The sequence below is a fragment of the Girardinichthys multiradiatus genome, chromosome 2 (genome assembly GCF_021462225.1).
Source record: "Girardinichthys multiradiatus isolate DD_20200921_A chromosome 2, DD_fGirMul_XY1, whole genome shotgun sequence".
Lineage (NCBI taxonomy): Eukaryota > Metazoa > Chordata > Actinopteri > Cyprinodontiformes > Goodeidae > Girardinichthys > Girardinichthys multiradiatus.
Genome location: NC_061795.1, coordinates 43,306,386 through 43,329,140, shown reverse-complemented (window position 1 = coordinate 43,329,140; position 22,755 = coordinate 43,306,386). Strand labels below are relative to the sequence as shown.

General features: G+C 42.6%; 1 protein-coding gene across 1 annotated transcript in view; it reads right to left on the bottom strand.

Moving 5' to 3' along the window:
- The window catches only part of spire2 (spire-type actin nucleation factor 2), a 55,820-nt gene that overhangs the window by 25,335 nt on the left and 7,730 nt on the right, over positions 1-22,755 (bottom strand). Inside the window, exons 2-5 of the mRNA XM_047352582.1 lie at positions 5,378-5,421; positions 3,300-3,680; positions 1,813-1,893; positions 1,540-1,704 (exon numbers count right to left, since the gene is read on the bottom strand). Of these exons, the coding sequence (XP_047208538.1) occupies positions 1,540-1,704; positions 1,813-1,893; positions 3,300-3,680; positions 5,378-5,421 (671 nt within the window). The remainder of the gene's footprint in view (positions 1-1,539; positions 1,705-1,812; positions 1,894-3,299; positions 3,681-5,377; positions 5,422-22,755) is intronic.

Genomic DNA, 22,755 nt, shown 5'->3' with positions numbered 1-22,755 from the left:
GCAAGCTGTACTCAACATGTCTAAATTAATGAACTCCAGTTGCTTTTAGCATTTTCAGATCAACTGTAGTTGCTTCAGTGCAAGTTGATAAGAAAGGTGGACCTTTGATATTTCCATTTCCATTAATAGATCAGTTCAGATCACATTCTGCGCACGTTTTCCCGCAGCATCTCCTCCTAGCAACTGTTTTAACAATCTCTGTACACTTATCACCATGTAGACTTCATGGGAATCTCTGCTGAGGATTAAGCAGAGCCACTCCATGGTTGTATGGGGCCCTCATTGGCATTTCACTTGGTGCCCCAATTCCAGTTCGCATTCTTTATTGAATACATAGCAGTAAATACATTACAGAGAGAAGGTTTTTTAAATTTGTCCTGTCTGGTGAACAGCAAGTGAACCGGACTAAGTACAGTCAGCAAGGATGTACCAACATTGTTATTTATTGAAAATCTTGCAGTTAAACTGCCTATGAAATGTGACACCAGCATGGACACATGCAGCAGAAATAATTAAAATATGTTGTTGACATCAACTTTCAAACCATTAATGTTTCTTTCTTTGCATTTTTCCTTGAATTGTAAATCAATTAAAATTCTTACTGTTGAAGAACTTTAAGATAGATTTAATTTAAAGTAACTCTATTTAGATGTAGAATATATCTGCATACTGTATATTAGTTTAGAAGCTCTTGAGGACCCCTGCTGGCCTGAAGGCTCAAAGCAGTAGCTAGGTTTGCTTATGCTTTGGGCCGCTCATCACTTGTTTTACGTATTTCAGAGGAGCCAGACTTTCTTCTATCCTTTTAAAATGGTCCTTATCAATAGTCCTAAAGGTCTTTCAACATTGTTCTTTTTTCGTTAATTTTTCTGTTCATGTTTTTGTACAACTGAAACATTAAATGTTTTTTTTTTATTTGAAAAGTTGTGGAAAAAAAAGTAAGTTTCAGGCCTACTGTGCTAGCTACAATAATTAGTTATGAAACCCCTTACAATAAATTAAATCAATCTTTTATTGACGCAGAATTATATTAAGCTAGAAATCGTGAAAAAATCCAACCATCAATTTAGGTCCATCTATCCTGTGGGGAAAGAAATGCATTGTTAAGAAATAACTGCTTTTGACTACATCACAGGGGCCACAATTATTGATACCACTTAACGTTTCCTTTAAAATAAATGTAATTAAATAATTATTTTAATCAGAGTCTTTAAGAACTTTTAATTAGTAATCTTGATGAGGTCAGGATTGTTTAAGCAACAAACACTCCAGGTGGGTATGGGGTAGAAACACACATATGTGGAAAAGCACCTGATTTCCCCTCGAAAGTAAGGTGGAGAATATGTGATGCTGTGGGCCTGTTTCTCTTCCAAAGGCCCTGGGAAACGTGCTTATTCCGCTAGGAAAAATGGTCAAGATTAAGAAATACTTGTCAATTCCTATAAAATAAATTTAACGTATATGTTTTTACTTTATTTCTTAAATGTTGATCAGATTACCCAAGAACCTAGCAGAGAATAAGGAGCCAACGACTCTCACCATGACTTTGCGAAGCTGGAATTTGCGAGCTCGAATGTCCTGCATCAGCATTTCAAATGGCGTCAGGCTGAATTCGGTGGGCAGCGGGTTAAACGGCTGCTCCTGGACCTTCTTCAGCTTCACCCCCTGCCTCAGATCCTTCATCAGCTGCACCCACAGACGAGCCTGGTGCAGAAACAACAGAAACACATCTGCATCTGTCAGCGTGACGGCTCTGCCTGAAGTAGATCGTTTGTCCTCTGTCTCCAAGTGAACTCTGTCATCTCGCCTCACCCAGTCTCTGTGTTTCAGCGCATCCAGCTCAGCCGTGGATCGGTCCTCCAGAACGTCTTCAGAGGAAATCTTCTTCAGCATCTGAACAAGACAAAACAAACTGTTTCTCTAAATCCTTTCAATACCTTTTATTCACCATCTACAAATCACTTAAAGGTTGATATGCATCCATCATCAGAAGGTCAACAAAGAACTTCCCTACTGAAAACCAAAACGCCAGATACTCACAGAAGCTGGATGTTAAAAAAACGTTTTCATACCTCTTGAACATTTGTCCGATTTTGTCCTTTAAACACCACATACCTTAATTTATTTTATTTATTTCCATGGCCGACCAACACAACGTGGGGCGTAATTATGAAGGCGAAGAAACAGGACACACGGTTTTTAATAAAAAAAAAGAAAATATGAAAAGTTTGAACTGAATTTTTTATTCAGCCCCCTTTGCTCTAACCCTAAATAAAAGCCAGTACAGAAATGTGTCTTCAGAAGACACATATTAGTAAACAGAGTATAAATCCAGCTGTTCTGTGAAGGCCCCAGAGGTTTCTAAGAGAATAAACAGCTACATGAGGACCGAGGAACACAGCAGAAAGATCAGGGATGAAGATGTGGAGAAGCTTAAAGCATGGTTGGGTTAAAAAACAACAAAGACAGAGTATGCACTGACTGCAAGTCACCAAGACAGGACAAGACTTAAACAGGCCACAAGGGATAAGTAGATGCAGCCAAAAGGCCCAACTGCAGCAATTCTGGAGGAGCTGCAGAGATCCACAGCTCAGGTAGGAGGATCTGTTGACAGAACAACTATTAGTAATAGTAGTGCACTCTACAAATCTGGTCCTTGTGGAAGAATGCTGAGAAGAAACCCAATATTTAGAGAATGGAATAAGAGGACTTGTTTGCAAGAAGCCATGAAGGGGAAACAGCAAAAATCTCTCCTGAGATGAGACCAAAAATTAACTTTCTGGCCTACATGGGAAAATAACTATGTATAGCTCAAAAAAAGTGCACACTATCCTCAAAATGACTCACCATCATACTGTGGGGATGGTGTTCTTCAATGGGAACAGTGAAGCTAGACAGAGTAGATGGGAAGATGTAAAAAACCTTGGAAGAAACCCTGTTTGAGGCTGCAAAAGACCTGAGGCTGGGGTGAAGATTCACCTTGCAGTAGGACAACGACCAGTTTATTTTATTAACTGATGGTCTGATGGTGACATAATTATGACTCTGTTTACAAATAGTAAGAAAATGTTGGTTAAGCGGCTCATACAGGACAATTTGATGCAAATTATTATAATTTATAATTTACTCATTTAAGAAATGTAATTATTCCTCGGAGTCTCTGTTTTGTTTTTATTTTTGTTTTTAAATGATTTTATTCCTGTCCCCAAACACAAAATTTAGTGTTTTCTCTTCTAATTTAGTATTTGTTTAGGAAATAAACATTTAGGTTGTACTAACATGATGATATTGTGACGTACCTCCTTTGCATCTCTGATCCTGACGAGGAAGGTCCGCAGCTCCAGAGTCTCCACAAACAGAGCCCGGCAGACGGCCTGGTAGTGCTCCGGAGCCAGGCTCGGGTTGGCGAGACGAGACGCACAGAGCACCACCACCTGACGAAACGAACAAACCGGCCTTATCGCTCCCTCCTGCTCATCTTCCTCCTCTTCTTCTTCCTGTCCACTGTATCCCTCATCTGATGCACCGCTCCCAATACACCTGACGTCCTCTTCGCCCTGGACCCCACCGGCCATTCGCTCGATGAGGCGCTCCAGCTGCGGGCTGAGCTCCCTCTCCTCGTTGTCGTCCAGTCCCCAGTCCAGAGCTCGATAAATGGCCACACCGAGGGACTGAACCAGCTGAAGGCATGAATCATGGAGGGAAAAAAACAGAGAAAGCAGAAGTAAATTTACCAGAAAGTTTTATTTCGCTAGTATTTGTAACTGTATGATGTTAGCAATAAAATATTTCTAAATTCTATACATATTTACATCAGTGCAAAATGTTTAAAACATGTGACTGCAAAATATCATAAAATGTGTACTTTTACTCTTTTCGTAGCTAAAAACCAGAAGATTACACAGAAAAGAGGTGAGATTTTTGTTTTATTTGCTTAATGAAAGTAAAATCGAGTAAGTAAGAGTATTTTAACCTTGTCATAAATATTGTCCAACTTCAAGCTGTGTAAACTTGAATGGTTGCTGAGGTTAAACATATCAGGTATATTTATGTTGTGAGGGACGATATGGCCTTAGGAGATAAACACTCTTCATCAAGTTGTGCGTAATTATTTAACTGCTTCTTCTCATCAAGCAAAACGGGCCAAAAGAGATTTTAATGAAAGCCAAAATCTGTAAAGTGTCTTTAAGAACGCAACAGCAGCAAGGTGGCAAGAAACCATCCTGAGAAAAACAGGATGTCAACTGTCTATCAAAGATATGAGAAGATGTCAATGTTAAGCATAATCTAGATCCACAGCCTCTCTGGAGCGCCCACAAGTTCAGAGCTCAAACCCGACCACTACTGAGCAGGACACTGGAGATCAAGACTGGATCAAGATAAACAGCAAAAATATCAGAAGACATTTTTCAAAAGTTGTACCGATGTATGAGGTGAGAGTGACTCCTGAGGGACCAGGTGGATGGGTCTGTGGCTGGATCAGCAACCAACACAAACTTTAAATCAGATGGCAGAAAGACGGAGGTGAGGTAGTAATATGGGCTCGTATCGTCAAAGATGAACAATTTGACCTTTTTAACTTCCAAACCTTCTGGAGATGCATCTTTCAAGCAGTGTTACAGGAAAAGATCTGCATATTTCAAGAAGATCCTGGCTTCTATTCAGGACACTGCTCCATTGCAAGCATTAAAGTACTGCACTGGGTGGCCAACATGACCTTAAAGATGAAAGAATAATGACACGGCCTCCTTCCTTCTCTGACCTAAACCCTGTTGACAACTTGTGGGAACCTACAACCAACCTAAAATCCTAACACAAATTAACAAATGGTGAGATTATGTTCAAGCCACCAGGGAGAGATTTAGAGCCATAAAACATTAAAAGGAACAAGTACGATGTATGATTTAACATTCAATGTTGTGCAAAAGACTCGAGTCATCTCTTAGTTCTTTACGTTGTTCCTCCAAGAAGCCAGACTTTCTTCTAATCTACTGAAATGGTGTTCACCAGTAGTTCTCCAGATGTTTAGGAGGTTTTTCTTTGGATTTTATCTTCTTAAACACACAACTTTCAGACACTGGTCATATGCTGGAGATAATATTTGTTTCTCATGCTTTTTTTTTTGTCCACCTTTTGAAAACTTTATTGATTTTATTTTGTCTATGAACCCACTTGGACAGAAAAGGATAAAAGTTAAAAAGTTTCTGATGTCAAAATTGCAGCAGAAATTGCGTTAATTTGTATTTGCCTGGAAATAAAAATCTGACTGGCAGTAACCTGATTTGTCAAGCTGAGCCAGAATTAATTATCACGTTCTTCAAGTTTATACAAAGGCTGATATGTGAAGGCGTAATTTTGCATCTTCTGTGTTTCTTACCTGGCGCTCAGCAATAAGTGGAAGAGGAGTACCCTCATTGTCATCTGGAAAAACAAGAAAACCAGTTAAGGACTGAAAACATTTCTGAGAATCAGCAGAATGCTAATGTAACCTGCAAACTTTCTCTGAAGGCCTAAAAAAACATTTGGCTTTCCAGTTGCGTGACATTTAGATGGATTACCGGCCTAAATGTGGCTAAAGCAGATCATAAGCAACACGATCCAATAAGGAATTAACTGAAGGAATACTTTAAATGTGAAAACGTATTTAGGTACCATGATGTCCATATGAAACATTTTTAACCAGTTCTGTCCGACGTTTTTATGCTTTGCTCCACATTTCAGGGTTCATTTTCTATTAAAATCAGTTTAATTCATGGAAACCTGTTTTTCTTTTATTTGAATGATTTCTAAACAGACAATTTTACCATATTTCAAAAACTCTCAAAAACCAGAAATTTAGATTACTGGCAAACAATCTTTGCATGCCAGTGGTTTAAAACAGCCTTAAATCCCATATTAAACAGGTTTCTAGGATTTCCTTCTTTCACCTCCAGAACATTGCCAAAATTAGAAATATCCTATCCAGGAGTGACGCTGAAAAACTAGTCCATGCATTTGTTGCTTCAAGGCTGGACTATTGTAATTCTTTACTATCAGGATTTAAAATTAATTTAAAATTCTCCTCCTCACATATAAAGCCCTTAATGATCTAGCTCCATCATACATCAGAGATCTGATTGGTCCATATGTTCCTAACAGAGCACTTCGTTCTCAGACTGCAGGTTTACTGGTGATTCCTAGAGTCTCTAGAAGTAGAATGGGAGGCAGATCCTTTAGTTATCAGGCTCCTTTCCTGTGGAACCAGCTCCCAGTTTTAGTCCGTGAGGCAGACACCCTGTCTACTTTTAAGGCTAGGCTTAAAACTTTCCTTTTTGATAAAGCTTATAGTTAGAGTGACTTAGGTTATCCTGAGCTATCTCTGTAGTTATGCTGCTATAGGTTTAGGCTGCTGGATGACATAATGACCACTTTCACTCTCTCTGCTACATTCTCACACTACTCTCCAATTTTGCATTATTTGCCGTTATTTCAGTTTTTAACTCTATGTTCTCTCTCTGTTTTCTTCTCTCTTACTAGAAGCTACACCTGGCCTGGCTTAGCTGTTACACCTTCCTGGAGGGGACATCGGCTGAGCTATTGCTGCCAACTTAATGATACACTTGGCCCTGGTCGGTCGTGGCAGATGGGCGCTCACACTGAGCCTGGTCACTGTCTCTACATGCTCATCCAGGAGGATTGAATGTTGCAAGTCAATGACTCAATGAAATCTGCTGGGGTTCTTAGATAGAAAACTCGTTCGTTCGTTCGTCGTCTTCCGCTTATCCAGGACCGGGTCGCGGGGGCAGCAGACTCAGCAGAGACGCCCAGACGTCCCTCTCTCCAGACACCTCCTCCAGCTCCTCCAGGGGGAGCCCAAGGCGTTCCCAGGCCAGCCGAGAGACATAGTCCCTCCAGCGTGTCCTGGGCCGTCCCCTGGGCCTCCTCCCGGTGGGACGTGCCTGGAACACCTCCCGAGGAAGGCGTCCAGGAGGCATCCTGTATAGATGCCCGAGCCACCTCAACTGGCTCCTCTCAATGTGGAGGAGCAGCGGCTCTACTCCGAGCTCCTCCCGGATGGCCGAGCTCCTCACCCTATCTCTAAGGGAGTGCCCGGCCACCCTACGGAGGAAGCTCATTTCAGCCGCTTGTATCCGTGATCTCGTTCTTTCGGTCATGACCCAAAGTTCATGCCCATAGGTGAGGGTAGGAACGTAGACCGACCGGTAAATTGAGAGCTTTGCTTTTCGGCTCACCTCTCTCTTCACCACAATGGACCGGCACAGCGCCCCCATTACTGTGGCAGCTGCACCGATCCGTCTGTCGATCTCCCGCTCCATTCTTCCCTCACTCGTGAACAAGACCCCGAGATACTTAAACTCCTCCACTTGAGGCAGGAACTCCCCTCCAACCTGAAGAGGACAAGCCACCCTTTTCCGGTCGAGTACCATGGCCTCGGACTTGGAGGAGCTGATCCTCATCCCAGCCGCTTCACACTCGGCTGCGAACCGCCACAGCGCATGCTGTAGGTCTTGGCTAGAGGGGGCCAGCAGGACCACGTCATCCGCAAAAAGAACAGACGAAATCCACTGGTCCCCAAACCAGACCCCCTCCGGCCCTTGGCTGCGTCTAGAAATCCTGTCCATAAAAGTTATGAACAGGACCGGCGACAAAGGGCAGCCCTGCCGGAGTCCAACATGCACTGGGAACAGGTCCGACTTAGTGCCGGCAATGCGGACCAAACTCCTGCTCCGCTCGTACAGGGACCGGATGGCCCCTAATAAAGGGCCCCCGATTCCATACTCCTGGAGCACCCCCCACAGGGCATCACGAGGGACACAGTCGAATGCCTTCTCCAGGTCCACAAAACACATGTGAACCGGTTGGGCAAACTCCCATGAACCCTCGAGCACCCTGTAGAGGGTATAGAGCTGGTCCAGTGTTCCACGGCTGGGACGAAAACCACACTGTTCCTCCTGAAGCCGAGGTTCGACTATCGGTCGGACTCTCCTCTCCAATACCCTGGCGTAGGCCTTACCAGGGAGGCTGAGGAGTGTGATCCCCCTGTAGTTGGAACACACCCTCCGGTCCCCCTTCTTATAAAGGGGGACCACCACCCCAGTCTGCCAGTCCAGAGGCACTGTCCCCGACCGCCACGCAATGTTGAAGAGGCGTGTCAACCATGACAGCCCTACAACATCCAGACACTTGAGGTACTCAGGGCGGATCTCATCCACCCCCGAAGCCTTGCCACCGCGGAGCTTTTTAACCACCTCGGTGACTTCAGCCTGGGTGATGAAAGAATCCAACCCCGAGTCCCCAGCCTCTGTTTCCACCACAGAATGCGTGACGGCAGGATTGAGGAGATCCTCGAAGTACTCCTTCCACCGCCCGATAATGTCCTCAGTCGAGGTCAGCAGTCTCCCGCCCCCACTATAAACAGTGTTGGCAAAGCACTGCTTCCCCCTCCTGAGGCGCCGGACGGTTTGCCAGAATCGCTTCGAGGCCAACCGGTAGTCCTTCTCCATGGCCTCACCGAACTCTTCCCAAGCCCGAGTTTTTGCCTCTGCCACAGCCCGGGCCGCAGCACGCTTGGCCTCACGGTACCCGTCAGCCGCCTCAGGAGTCCCACAAGCCAACCACAGCCGATAGGACTCCTTCTTCAACTTAACAGCATCCCTTACTGCCGGTGTCCACCACCGGGTTCTGGGATTGCCGCCACGACAGGCACCGCAGACCTTACGGCCGCAGGTATGGGCAGCAGCATCGACAATAGATGCAGAGAACATGGTCCACTCGGACTCTATGTCTCCAACATCCCCCGGGATCTGGTCGAAGCTCTCCCGGAGGTGGGAGTTGAATACATCCCTGGCCGAGGGCTCCGCCAGGCGTTCCCAGCAGACCCTCACTATGCGCTTGGGCCTGCCGAGTCTGTCCGGCTTTCTCCTCCTCCAGCGGATCCAACTCACCACCAGGTGATGATCAGTGGACAGCTCAGCCCCTCTCTTCACCCGAGTGTCCAAAACATGCGGCCGAAGGTCTGATGATACGACAACAAAGTCGATCATCGACCTCCTGCCTAGGGTGTCCTGGTGCCAAGTGCACTGATGGACACCCTTATGTTTGAACATGGTGTTCGTTATGGACAATCCGTGACTAGCACAGAAGTCCAATAACAAAACACCACTCGGATTCAGATCGGGGAGGCCATTCCTCCCGATCACGCCTCTCCAGGTGTCACTGTCGTTCCCCACGTGGGCGTTGAAGTCCCCCAGCAGAATAATGGAGTCCCCGGGAGGGGCACTATCCAGCACCCCCGACAGGGACGCCAAGAAGGCAGGGTACTCTGCACTACCACTCGGCCCGTAGGCTGAAATGATAGTCAGAGACCTCTCCCCAACCCGAAGGCGCAGGGATACAACCCTCTCATCCACTGGGGTAAACCCCAACACGAGACGGCTGAGCTGGGGGGCAACAAGCAAACCCACACCAGCCTGCCGCCTCTCCCCGTGGGCCACTCCAGAGTAGAAGAGAGTCCAACCCCTCTCAAGGAGATGGGTTCCAGAGCCCACGCTGTGCGTGGAGGCGAGCCCGACTATTTCTAGTCGATATCTCTCGACCTCCCGCACAAGCTCAGGCTCCTTCCCCCCCAGCGAGGTGACATTCCACGTCCCTAGAGCCAGCCTAAGCATCCGGGGATCGGGCCGTTGAGGTCTCCACCTTCGTCCGCCACCCAATTCTCTTTGCACCGGTCCCTCACGGTTCCCCCTGCAGGTGGTGGGCCCACTGGGGGATAGATAACTATTTAACCAATTTGAATAATAAACTGAACTTGACTGCACTGTTTGATAACTAGGTTTAAATTGGAGTCCATGTAACTGACTCAATGTGTCTGTATGAATGGATTGAATTTTGCTTTTTTTTTTGTACCTTGAAACTACATGTGTCTCAAGGCACTGTATATAAATAAACCGTACTGAATTGAATTTTATAAAATAATACTTTTAAATCTGCGGAATATACAGTATATTAGTACTGTACTGTATTAGTTAGTACAGTTTTACTAACCTATAAGCAATCCACATAGCATTAAAGTTGAATCACTTCCACAGAATGAAGGAACCTCAGTGAAAGCTATGAATCGAACTTCTTAAACTCAAAAAGCAATAAACAATGATGAAACCTGGAGTTTGTGTGTAGTTTATGAATTAGGACAGTTACAGCGATTTAAAAGCAGAAATTTTGGGGTATTTTGAGCCCCTGAATTTAAACTCAAAGTTGTAATGCAAAACCACAAAAAAATGTTTAATTTGGCACATTTTGGGGTGTTACAATGAAAGACTCAGCACCTGGTCTTTGATGAATTTTTTGACTTTGTACTGGTCATAATAAATAAAAGTAAAAATAAATGTCAGTTCACTATCTTGTAACCTTTCTTTTTATTTTGCCAAAGTTACAGTTGTAGATATACTATAGAGCTAGGGTGCTCAAACATTTTGTTATGTGTCCAAACTATGTGTTAAGTACTTCACTGGCCACAAAAAATTAGAGTAAAAAACACACTAAAATCACAAATACATTTTATTAATTAGTCAGTTATATTCTCCCCTCCTTGAACCGCCACCTTGACGTGGTGGAGGGGTTTGAGTGCTCAAATGATCCCAGAGACTATGTTGTCCAGGCCTTACTGGTAGGGTCTCTTATGGCAAACAGGCTCTGGGTGACGGGTCAGACAAAGAGCGGTTCAGAAGCCTTCATGAGGACTAGTACAATGAGGCATGTGATGTTATCCGGTACGGTGGAGCCGGGGACCCACCCTGGAGTTAGGCCTGGGGTCAAGACCCATTGGCGAGTCCCTGGTGGCCAGGTTACTCCTCGCCAACACTGGGCCATCCCCCTGTGGGCCCACCACCTGCAGGGGGAACTATGAGGGACTGGAACCAAGACGAGCAGTCGAAGGCTGGACAGAAGGCTGGAAAGCACCCCTCTCTGGGATGTCATTCTGCTGGGGGACTTCAACACCCATGTGGGAAAGGACAGTGACACCTAGAGGGGTGCAGTTGTGAGGAATGGCCTCCCCGATGTGAACTCGACTGAAACTGCAGCCAGCAAAAGAAGCAAAACAGTTTTCTAAGAGGAGGACACAGACAGCAGTGTGATCACAAATCCAGTGACTGGAGCTGAAACAGCTGCCAAAGACTCAATGATGGAAACATAATTATTTTTTTTAAACAGAATATAACGGGGGTACATTTTGCTTTCGCCTCTCTGCCTGCTCAGACGCTTTTCTCCTAAGCTCCCTGCTTGCTTGCATTCTTTTACTCCTAACTTTTTATCTCTTAGCCAAAATTACGGAAATATTGGACTAAAACAACTTCTTACCAGCAACTCCCAAGGATTATTATTATTATTTTTTTTTTTTAAAGGACTTTGATGTTTTTATAATCGAACTCGAAAGCAGGACAAGTTGACGCCAGCTAATCAGCACAAAATGCTTCCCTTCACCACAGAGGACTTCAACAAACTTTTACAGAAATTGGCTGTTTTGGAGATGAAAATCCACCGACTAGAAGTGAATGTGGAGGTGAATATGGGGTACAGCGATGATTCAACTCTGCCTGTGATCCCAAACAGTGAGCCAGCTCAACGACTCAGCCGGCAATCAGAACACTGAGAATAAACCTACCGGCAGACCCCCATGGCATGTTTTAGGCGCATGCCCAAAAAATCAAGGTGGATGACTCACTGCAAGATCTCAGCAATTAAATAAATTAGAATGGCCAGAATTACAGAGAAATGCCCCCGTTTCCCCTGGGAAAAGGAGACTTCGACAGCGAGCTGCTGTCACAACAACTGATAGGAGTGAGACAGCTGGAAATAATGGAGTTCCCCTCCAGAACAGATTTGCTCCACTACAGAATGAAAACCAGGAAAATTATCCATCTTCTGAGAACAATAAAAGGTTTGAGAACAACCTTCACTCTAAACAGTCTTCTCCTAAGCTGCCAGAGAAAAAGCGCCCCACCGGACCAAGGACCCTAACAGTGGGCAACAGAGCTGTGGATGGGATTAAAAACTTCTGCAACAAGAAAAACACAGAAGTTATGATTGGTACCAGTAACGTGGTGTCCAATATCACAGAGAATATTCTTGCAATCACAGAAAAGCGCCCGTTTCTAGAAAACATTATTATACACTGTGGAGCCATGGATGACATGGCTAAGAAAAAATCAGAAAGACTGAAGGAGGATTTCACTCGTCTTCTGAATAATGTTGGAAGTCTCAAAATCAAGGTGTTTCTCAGTGGACCCTTTGCACCGATTTTCTGTGGAGATGAGATTTTTTCCAGACTTCTGATTATTAATAAGTGGTTGAAAAAAACATGTGCTGCTACACCTGTGAACTTCATCGACAACTTTAATATTTTTGGGGAAAAAAGACAACTCTTCAAGCAAGATGGTTTCTGTTTGAACAAGCCAGGAGCCAGACGTTTACATCTAATCTCTTTTATTCAGTAAATAATCCGCCAACAGCTTCGACCTTCAGCAGGGAACATGGAGTATCAACAACAATGATAACGCTGCCTCCAACAGCTCCAGCAGAAACAATCAGCCAGTTGGCTGAGAAAGAGAGGTCATCACAAAAGGTCTCCCCGTCGAAATCCACAGGAGAAGTGGACCCCCCCCATTATACCCCCATCCCCCCAAACCCAGCCAAAAGGATAAGAGACAGTAATAAACAATCAAAAAAAGCCATAAACTGTCAGATACAACCAGACACAGAGTTAATATCAGCAACTAAGTCAAATAAACTGGCTTTACTGAACATTAGATCTCTGTCAGGAAAATAATTTTTAATCAATGACTTCATTACTGACCATGATCTTGATGTTATGTTTTTAACAGAAACATGGTTACATGAATTTAATGAAGCTCCCATTCTGATAGAGTCGACACCTCTGAACTACAATTTTCTTTGTGAGAGCAGACAGCAAAGAAAAGGTGGAGGGGGGGCCACTTTGTTTAAAGATTTATTAGAGTGTAAAAAAGTATTTCTGGGCAAATTTGACTCTCCAGGTAAATAGCCCGGTCCGAACAATGTTCTTGAATATTTACAGGCCTCCTAAGTCCAAAACAAACTTTTTCAGTGATTTTAATGAGCTTTTATCTGTGATATGTGTTGATTATGACTGTTTAATTATTGTGGGAGACTTCAACATTCACATGGACAATCCTGAAGACAGAAGTGCAATAGATCTATGTGACATTCTTAGAAATGTTGGTTTGACTCAACATGTTAAACAACAAACGCACAAACAGGGACATATTTTGAACTTGATCATCAATAAGGGTCTAAACATTTCCAAGGTGTCTGTAACTGATGTTGCTCTATCTGACCACTTTTCTGTTATTTTTGAAAGCATCATCTCCAATGACTCAGTTTGCCAAAGAGACATTATAAGAAAACGCATCTTTAAGGACGGTGCTGCTGAAACCTTTAACCAGATTTACTCTTCTACCTCCACTTTGCCCTGTAACACTGTAGATGAGCTGGTAGAAAACTTTCATTCTAAAATCTCGGACATCATTGATTCAATTGCTTCAATTAAAGTGAAAGTCGTTTCTGGGAAGAAAATGTCTCCGTGGAGAAGTGCTCCACCAGTCAGAAGTGAAAATAAGGAGTGTCAAAAAGCTGAACGCAGGTGGAGAAAGACTGGACTCCAGGTTTACTATATTATCTATAAAGAGAGACTCCACAGGTATAACCTACAACTGAAAAATGCAAGGGAATCTTTCTTTTCTGAGATCATCTGCAAAAACATTAACAATGTTCGTGCATTATTTGCCACGGTCGACATGTTAACAAACCCTCCTGTAACTGTAGCATCTGAACTCCACTCTAACAGGGCCTGCAATAAATTTGCTAAATTCTTTACTGAAAAAACCCAAAAGATTAGAGAGGCAGTCAGCACATCCACATCAACTCCAGTACCAATGTTGTCTCCAACTAGAACTGATTTTAACAAAATTTTCCCAATTTCACCAAATAAACTACAAAAAGAAATAGTACACCAACTAAGCTCTTCTTCCTGCTGTCTCGATCTTTTACTCACAGCTTTCATTAAGAAAGCTTTGCCTGTCATAACATCTGATTTAACACAAATAATAAACACGTCCCTTTTGTCAGGTGTTTTCCCCCAGGCCCTGAAAACAGCAATTATCAAAGCTCTATTGAAAAAGAGCAACTTGGACAAGCTGCTACTACCGAACTACAGGCCTATATCAAACCTCCCCTTCATCAGTAAGATTATTGAAAAAGCTGTGTTTCAGCAGTTAAACAACTTCCTAACAACGACCAACTGCTTCGATGTCTTCCAGTCAGGCTTCCTGCTCACCACAGTACAGAGACTGCTCTTGTCAAGGTGTTCAACGACATCCATATAAATGCAGACTGTGGAAGAACCACAGTGCTGGTATTATTGGACCTTAGTGCAGCATTCGACACTGTTGATCACTCCATTTTATTAGAGGATCTGGAAAACTGGGTCGGCCTTTCTGGTACAGCACTCAACTGGTTTAAATCCTACTTGAAGGACAGGGACTATTTTGTGTCAGTAGGTAACTTTACACCAGAGACCACAAAAATCACATGTGGCGTTCCCCAAGGATCCAACTTAGGGCCCCTTCTATTCAATATCTACATGCTCCCCCCAATTCAGATTTTAATAAACAACAACGTAAGTTATCATAACTATGCAGACGACACACAGCTATACGTTTCGATGTCATCAGGTGACTATGAACCCATTCAAGCGCTGGGTAAATGCTTAGAAGAAATCAATGCATGGATGGGCCTAAATTTTCTTTAGCTGAATCAAAACAAAACTGAAGTAATAATCTTTGGACCAAAAGAAGAGCGTTTAAAAGTTAGCACACAGCTTCAGTTAATACAGCTAGAAACCACCAGTCAGGCTGGAAACGTGGGTGTAGTGATGGACTCAGACCTGAACCTTCAGAGGCACATAAAGACAGTAATAAGGTCAGCCTTCTATCACCTAAAGAACATCTCCAGGATTAAAGGACTAATGTCTCAGCAGAACCTTGAAAAACTAATTCATGCGTTCATCTTTAGTAGAATTGATTACTGCAACGGTGTCTTCACAGGTCTGCCTAAAAAGTGGATCAGACAGCTGCAGTTGATCCAGAACACTGCTGCCCGCGTCCTCACTAGAACTAAGAAAGTGGAGCACATCACCCCGGTTCTAAAGTCCCTACACTGGCTCCCTGTAGCTCAGAGAATAGACTTTAAAATACTTCTGTTAGTCTATAATTCACTGAATGGCTTAGCACCAAAATACATTACAGACTTGTTGTCAGTGTATCAACCACCCAGACCTCTCGGGTCATCTGGCTCAAATCTACTCTGCAGAACCAGAACCAGAACCAGAACCAAACATGGAGAAGCAGCTTTTAGTTCTTATGCTCCACTAATCTGGAATAAACTGCCAGAAAACTGTAAAAGCGCCGAAACCCTAAGTTGCTTTAAATCAAGATTAAAAACTTATTTGTTTAGAGTGGCCTTTGACTGTACCATTTAGGCATGATTAGTTGCGTTTTCAGTCCAATTTTCCTTTCATTTTCTTGTCCATCATTCTATTCTTTATTTTATTTTACTTTTTTAAATTACCTCTGTTGTTTGATTTTATCATTTGATTTGTTTTTCTGTGTCTGTATCTGTGTTTATTTGCTTTGTGATTGTATTATAATTGTATGTACAGCGCTTTGAGTGTCTCGTTGCTGAAAAGCGCTATATAAATAAACTTACCTTACCTACATCCACCAAGTGACATTTTGACGTTTTGGTTTTCTGCAAAGCAACGCTCAAGTGAGCCCGGCTGCCGCACTTCCTGCTAAAATGTTTGTTTTTTTCATGCAGATGGCAGGAGGCAGAAGGATGAAAAGCCTTTAGAAAGAGAAGAAGACTAAAGGTGACTCAGAGAAATTAAACCAGAACCCCCTGGAGTTATGGGGACTTTCTTTTTCTGCTCAATGGCACTTTCAGTTTTGTTATGGAGAAGCTGACTTCATTTTCCAGTAGGACCTGGTACCAGGGCCTGCCTTAATAAGACAAATGAGATAAAACTTTATTCAGCCCCCAAGAGGGAAATTGAACTGTCACAGCAGAAAGACACAGTATAAAGGTGCACATTATAGATGCTAGTTATAAAAAAATGAATGCCAAAACTAAGATAAAGTTACAACACTATACACAAAGAAAGAAGAGATATATATGAGGTGAAACTATTGGCTGGACTGTACATCTATAGGTTTTTACTGTAGAGTCTTATTGCTGATGGGAGGTAGGAGCTTCTGAAGCGTTCCTTCCTGCATTGTGGCAGCAGCAGCCGGCCGGTGCTGAAGGGGGGAGAGAGGCGTTGTTCGTGATGGATGTCAGTTTGGCCGACATCCTCCTCTCCCCCACCTCCATTGTAAACCAGGGGACAGGCAACAACTGAACTGAATACCTAAACTTAACCTTAACACCTCAGCAGCTCCAAAGGTTGATGTCTTCCACTCCACACCGCATTGATGCAGTAATTCATGCATAAGGAGCCCCGACCAAGGACTGAGTGCATACACTGTACAGTAAATGGATATATTTCTGGTAGACTCAACTTTCTGTGTAAAAAAACACTTTTTATTGGTGATGTATAATATTATAATGTTCTGAAAAACTGAATTTGCGGTTCAAATTTCATGTAAGCAATAATCATCTAAATGAATAGAGAAAAAATACTTGATAATTTCAATATTTCATTGCCATACTATTGCTGGCATCAATTATGACTAACCCTTATTTTCAGGAGACTTTCTATTTTCACCATTACATGAAGTCCCCAACTTTTTCTATAAGCTTTAGCATCTTAGCCACCGAGGAAATAAACCAGGTATGGGCATTAAGAGACACTATGGTCCATTCAACCAGCCAAATATGTTATAGATATGCAAAAACATTATTGTGTGACACTTGATATATTACATCCAAACATACCAAATATTGCATCCAAGCAGTTTGCAAATTTGATAGTGCACACACTGATGACAATTGTGATTTGATATTGTGCAGCTCTACTTAAAATATATTACTTCATATCTAAAGAATCTTTATTAATAAATATAAATGGAATTATGTAAATCAATAGGCTTTTCATGGACATTCTAATGTACTAAGATGTTTCTGTATACAGGAGTGGTGATTGGAAGCTGGAGAACAGGTGAGTAATGTGATGATGTTGTGAAGAACCGGAGGAAAGCCTGTTGCAGCTAACAGAGAGCAAACAGAAACACGGATCAGGATGAAACTGAAGAACCAGCAGAATACAAGGAATCACAGAACGTGTATTACCTCATAAAAAGACAGAAAATGCAAAAACAAACTCCTCAGGATCATCATGCAGACAACAAGTAGATTATAGAAAGTAACTTCAAATTATTGGTTGCCACAGCAATACAAAACATCGGCGAGGCGGGTACGAGCTGATGAATTAACCTTTGTCCTGTGCTGCAGCTGCTTAAAACAACAAAAACTTATCATCACCATCTGTGCATGGGTAAGTAAAAAGGAACAAAACAGGAAGAAGACAAATGGAAACAATGAGAACAAGACAGAGTAATAGCATAGGAAGAGATGCCAGACGAACTGCAGAGGAGCAGCAATCATTAACAGCGCCCAGGCATGAAATACAGACAGCAAGTTAAACTGCACACAACACAGAGCGGATAATACGGGCTTTCAGAATCAAACATGAACGTAAACAAAGACGACCTGAAGCTTTACAGAAAACCGGAAAAGCTAAACAGACCATAACATCTATTCAAAATCACAGCAAAGAAACAAAACCAACAATGACTACATCTGAACAGACTGTGGTGGATTAAATGTCTGCAGATCAGCAGTAATGTCTTAACTTCTGTCTTTTAACATCAAGGAAATCAGCAAGATCTTACAAGACATGTGCTGATGTGAGATTCTCATAGTATGATAATTTTAGGCAGAAATGCCACCATTTAATGCTACCAGGGTGTTATGTTGCCCTGTGATGAACTGGCAACCCGTCCAGGGAGTACCCCGCCTCACTGCTGGAGAAAGGCACCAAAATCTACAATAGATTACTAAGTTTAGTAAACTGGCTTTTTGTGTAAAATGTTATACCTTTTCACTGTTCCGCTCTGAGTCACACTGGGAGAATAACAAGCTGATACTAGCCTGCCAATTAGTCAGGCTATCTGCTCAGGTAGCTAGCCTGCAGTCAGCTGCTGAACAGACATGCTCTAAGTTTGCCAATTGTACTTTCTCACAACTGTATATATTTCCAAACACATGATTTTGTATTTCTTGTAGAAATGTTTGTCAGTAAGGAAAGCCATTTTAGACATTAATCATGCATTTTCCAGTTTTTCCAATTTTGCCACCTGGCATCATATAAAGGATGTTAAAAGCACATATGTGTGTATAATATATGAAAACATTTAAAAAGTCAAGATGAACACATAGCAGTACTGTGCAAATGTTTTTAAAAAGGCAAACTATTTTTTCTGGTCTAAAATCTTATTTAAAATCACTTTTAGGTTGAAATTAGCTACTTTAAGTACTAAAAATGGTAATAACGGCAGCACTTAAAGTTCTAAAGATGTTTATATTCACAGTTTCTAATAACTTTAAGACTCCAGTTGCTTGAACTGCAGTTGGATGAAAGTCCAACAATTTTCATCTGAACTCGAGTTTCTGTCCTGCGGACCAGTAGCTTGTATCTAAAAAGTCAAACAAGCCTTTTCTCTTGGCTCAGATGTCAGTAATGTCACCCGAGGGGGCCCGAAACTCCTCGATCAGCAGCTCTTACAGCAGACACGCGGGAGACTGGACAGATGCAAATATGGAGACAATCAGGGAGGAAAGAAATGTTCAGCAGGAAACATAAGATATTGTATTCACAATACAGATGTCTGAGTGCTAAATGCTGAAATATTAGACCTGCTGGTGACATGTGCAATATATTTCTGTGTTTAACGCTTAACCAGATGAATTATCTTTCATTAAAAATGTGGTTTAATTTATTTTTCCAAGATCATTTTGAGTTAAATAAAATACAAAAACCTAAATTTCTAAGACTTAAACAACTTTTGCTGCAGTCTATTTAAAGATAACTCGTTATTGGTAAAGGTTTCTGCACCATCAACAGTCGTGTGGGTCTGTTTGTGCTGCAGGACGCGGTTACCATCTTCTGCTGTCTACAACAAAGCGCTGGCAGCAGGGTTTGTGTACATCGACCAGCAGAGCCTCGGACCGTTTCCTGTGTGAAAAGAGGCGCTGCTTCCATCAGCAACAAAAGGGAGAGTCCATTACAAAGCCCTCCAAGCAGGAGGGAGACGATCACATGAAGCCCTGTAAACCTGTCGGGCAGGTTCTCAATAATGCGGGGCCCTGGTCACGGAGTGAAACTGATAATCCCTCCATCAGTTTCCCACAGTTACAGCCCAGTGGACACAAAAGAGTGAAAGAATCTGCATCGAAAACCTCCCAGCAGCCCTGCAGCTCAGCTCCAGGAAAAACACATAACCCAGTCAGCAGTATGTTCTGGAAAATGGGTGTCCGTAGTTGTTTTGTCACTTCTCTTCTCTGAGATGCTCCACTTGCAAATGTATTCACACCCCTTGAACTTTCCCACATTACTTCATTTTACACTTATACTTCATTCATATGATATATATATATATATATATATATATATATATATATATATATATATATATGTATATATATATATATATATATATATATATATATGTGAGAAATGAGAATGAAAATACGTCTATTATTTAAAAGATTATAAGTGTCCTTTCATCGTGGAAAATCAATGCAAATTTTGCATAAACAGAACAGAACTGCTGAAACGAGTTTTTCTCACTACATTTATATTTACAGCATTGCTCATTTCCACATTGTTGTTAGCCCGCAATATTCAAAGCCATTGTGGAGAACCTAAACAGCTATGTGCGGCCCTGGAGCCACAAGTTGCAGACCCCTGGTTTAGACAGAGGAGATGGATGTTTGTCACAGAGAAAAACAACCTAAAAGAAATACCAACACCAAGCATTATGTGTCCAGACCATCTTCCTGTCAACCAAAACGTTCATTTATCATCAGGTTCCTGAGTTCTCAGAGCAGAACTCCTTCTCATTAGTCAGACACAGTTTATTCTGGCTAATGATGGATCATATTTCCTCCTCAGATTCCTGACACCTCACCATTTCCTTCGTTAACACACTATAACTTCAAAGCTCCCCCCAGTGTGGACTTTGCCTCCTGTTGCCATGGAAATAGGGACAGAGAAAAGTGACAGAAGAAAAAGCAAACTGGGTTCAGAAGAACAGGGTTGATAATGAACGATTAGAGGTAGAGGAAAAATCAGAAACTGTAAGAGCAGCCATTACATCCCACGTCCATAAATTTCCCTAATCTAAAATCAGCCCCAGATATCAGTGCTCATCCTGCAGAAGAGGCTGCAGTCAGGCATGTTACTGATTATAATTTTGGGGTTTTCTGATCATTTATTTTTCTTTAACTTGCAGCTCAGCTTTAAAAATGTACAAACGGCTTCTGGACAAATATTCCGTAAAAAAACAAACCCTAATAATTACATTTAAAATATTTATCAATACTGTATCTTTTAAACACTTCAAACTGCAGTATATCTCTTTGTTCTTAATGAATAAGTAATGTTGATTTTTATTGGAATTAGATAATAAGCAGCAACAGTGGTTTTGAAATCACATTTTGTTCCATTAGGACCACAAACTTCACTGTATTTTATTGGTATTTTTTAGCATTTTTACGCCAGCTTTACATATTTAGACACTGAACATTTTTCTCGTTGTTTTTTTGCATAATAGCTCAAGTTCAGTCAGACTGGATGGAGAGCTTCAGCGAACAACTCTCACATTTTGCCACAGATTCTTAATTGGACTTATAGTAGGTCTGGACTTTGACTGGGCCATTCCAATTGACTACCACATTGCATAACTATAAAGTAAAAGAAAAAATACATGGTTAGCAATATATATTTTTTTATATCTGAAAAGTGTGGTGTGCATTAGTTTTCAGCCACCTATACTCTAGTATCCCTAAAAACATCCCATGCAACCACTTGCCTCTGAAGGAGTATGAGCATCCTTGCAAAGCGCTGCATAAGCCTGCAGAGAAGCTAGGAACAAACCTAAAACCACCTTTGTCTTTAAGAAGACAAGTATTAAAAACAGAACAAGGTTCCTGTATAAAACGATTATTTGTAGAAGAGCAAGAAAATAGTTTGTGTCTGATATTTTTTTCCATGCTGGGCTTCAGTTTGCACATCATAACCATAGTTGATATGATTGATGTTTGACTCTAGACCGTCCGCTGGTTGTATTGTTTTACAGTTAATGCTATAATGCTCCACTTGATATACATACACTGCTCAAAAAAATAAAGGGAACACTCAAATAAAACATCCTAGATCTGAATGAATGAAATATTCTCATTGAATACTTTGTTCTGTACAAAGTTGAATGTGCTGACAACAAAATCACACAAAAATCATCAATGGAAATCAAATTTATTAACCAATGGAGGCCTGGATTTGGAGTCACACACAAAATTAAAGTGGAAAAACACACAACAGGCTGATCCAACTTTGATGTAATGTCCTTAAAACAAGTCAAAATGAGGCTCAGTATTGTGTGTGACCTCCACGTGTCTCTATGACCTCCCTACAACGCCTGGGCATGCTCCTGATGAGACGGTGGATGGTCTCCTGAGGGATCTCCTCCCAGACCTGGACTAAAGCATCCACCAACGTCTGGACAGTCTGTGGTGCAACGTGACGTTGGTGGATGGAGCGAGACATGATGTCCCAGATGTGCTCAATCAGATTCAGGTCTGGGGAACGGGCGGGCCAGTCCATAGCTTCAATGTCTTCATCTTGCAGGAACTGCTGACACACTCCAGCCACATGAGGTCTAGCATTGTCCTGCATTAGGAGGAACCCAGGGCCAACTGCACCAGCATATGATCTCACAAGGGGTCTGAGGATCTCATCTCGGTACCTAATGGCAGTAAGGCTACGTCTGGCGAGCACATGGAAAGAAAGAAATGCCACCCCACACCATTACTGACCCACTGCCAAACCGGTCATGCTGAAGGATGTTGCAGGCAGCAGATCTCTCTCCACGATGTCTCCAGACTCTGTCACGTCTGTCACATGTGCTCAGTGTGAACCTGCTTTCATCTGTGAAGAGCACAGGGCGCCAGTGGAGAATTTACCAATCCTGGTGTTCTCTGGCAAATGCCAAGTGCGTCCTGCACGGTGTTGGGCTGTGAGCACAACCCCCATTTGTGGACGTCGGGCCCTCATACCATCCTCATGGAGTCAGTTTCTAACCGTTTGTGCAGACACATGCACATTTGTGGCCTGCTGGAGGTCAATTTGCTGGACTCAGAGGTAGCGGTACTGCTGCTGGGTTGTTGCCCTCCTACGGCCTCCTCCACGTCTCCTGGTGTACTGGCCTGTCTCCTGGTAGCGCCTCCAGGCTCTGGACACTACGCTGACAGACACAACAAACCTTCTTGCCACAGCTCGCATTGATGTGCCATCCTGGATGAGCTGCACTACCTGAGCCACTTGTGTGGGTTGTAGAGTCCGTCTCATGCTACCACGAGTGTGAAAGCACCACCGACATTCAA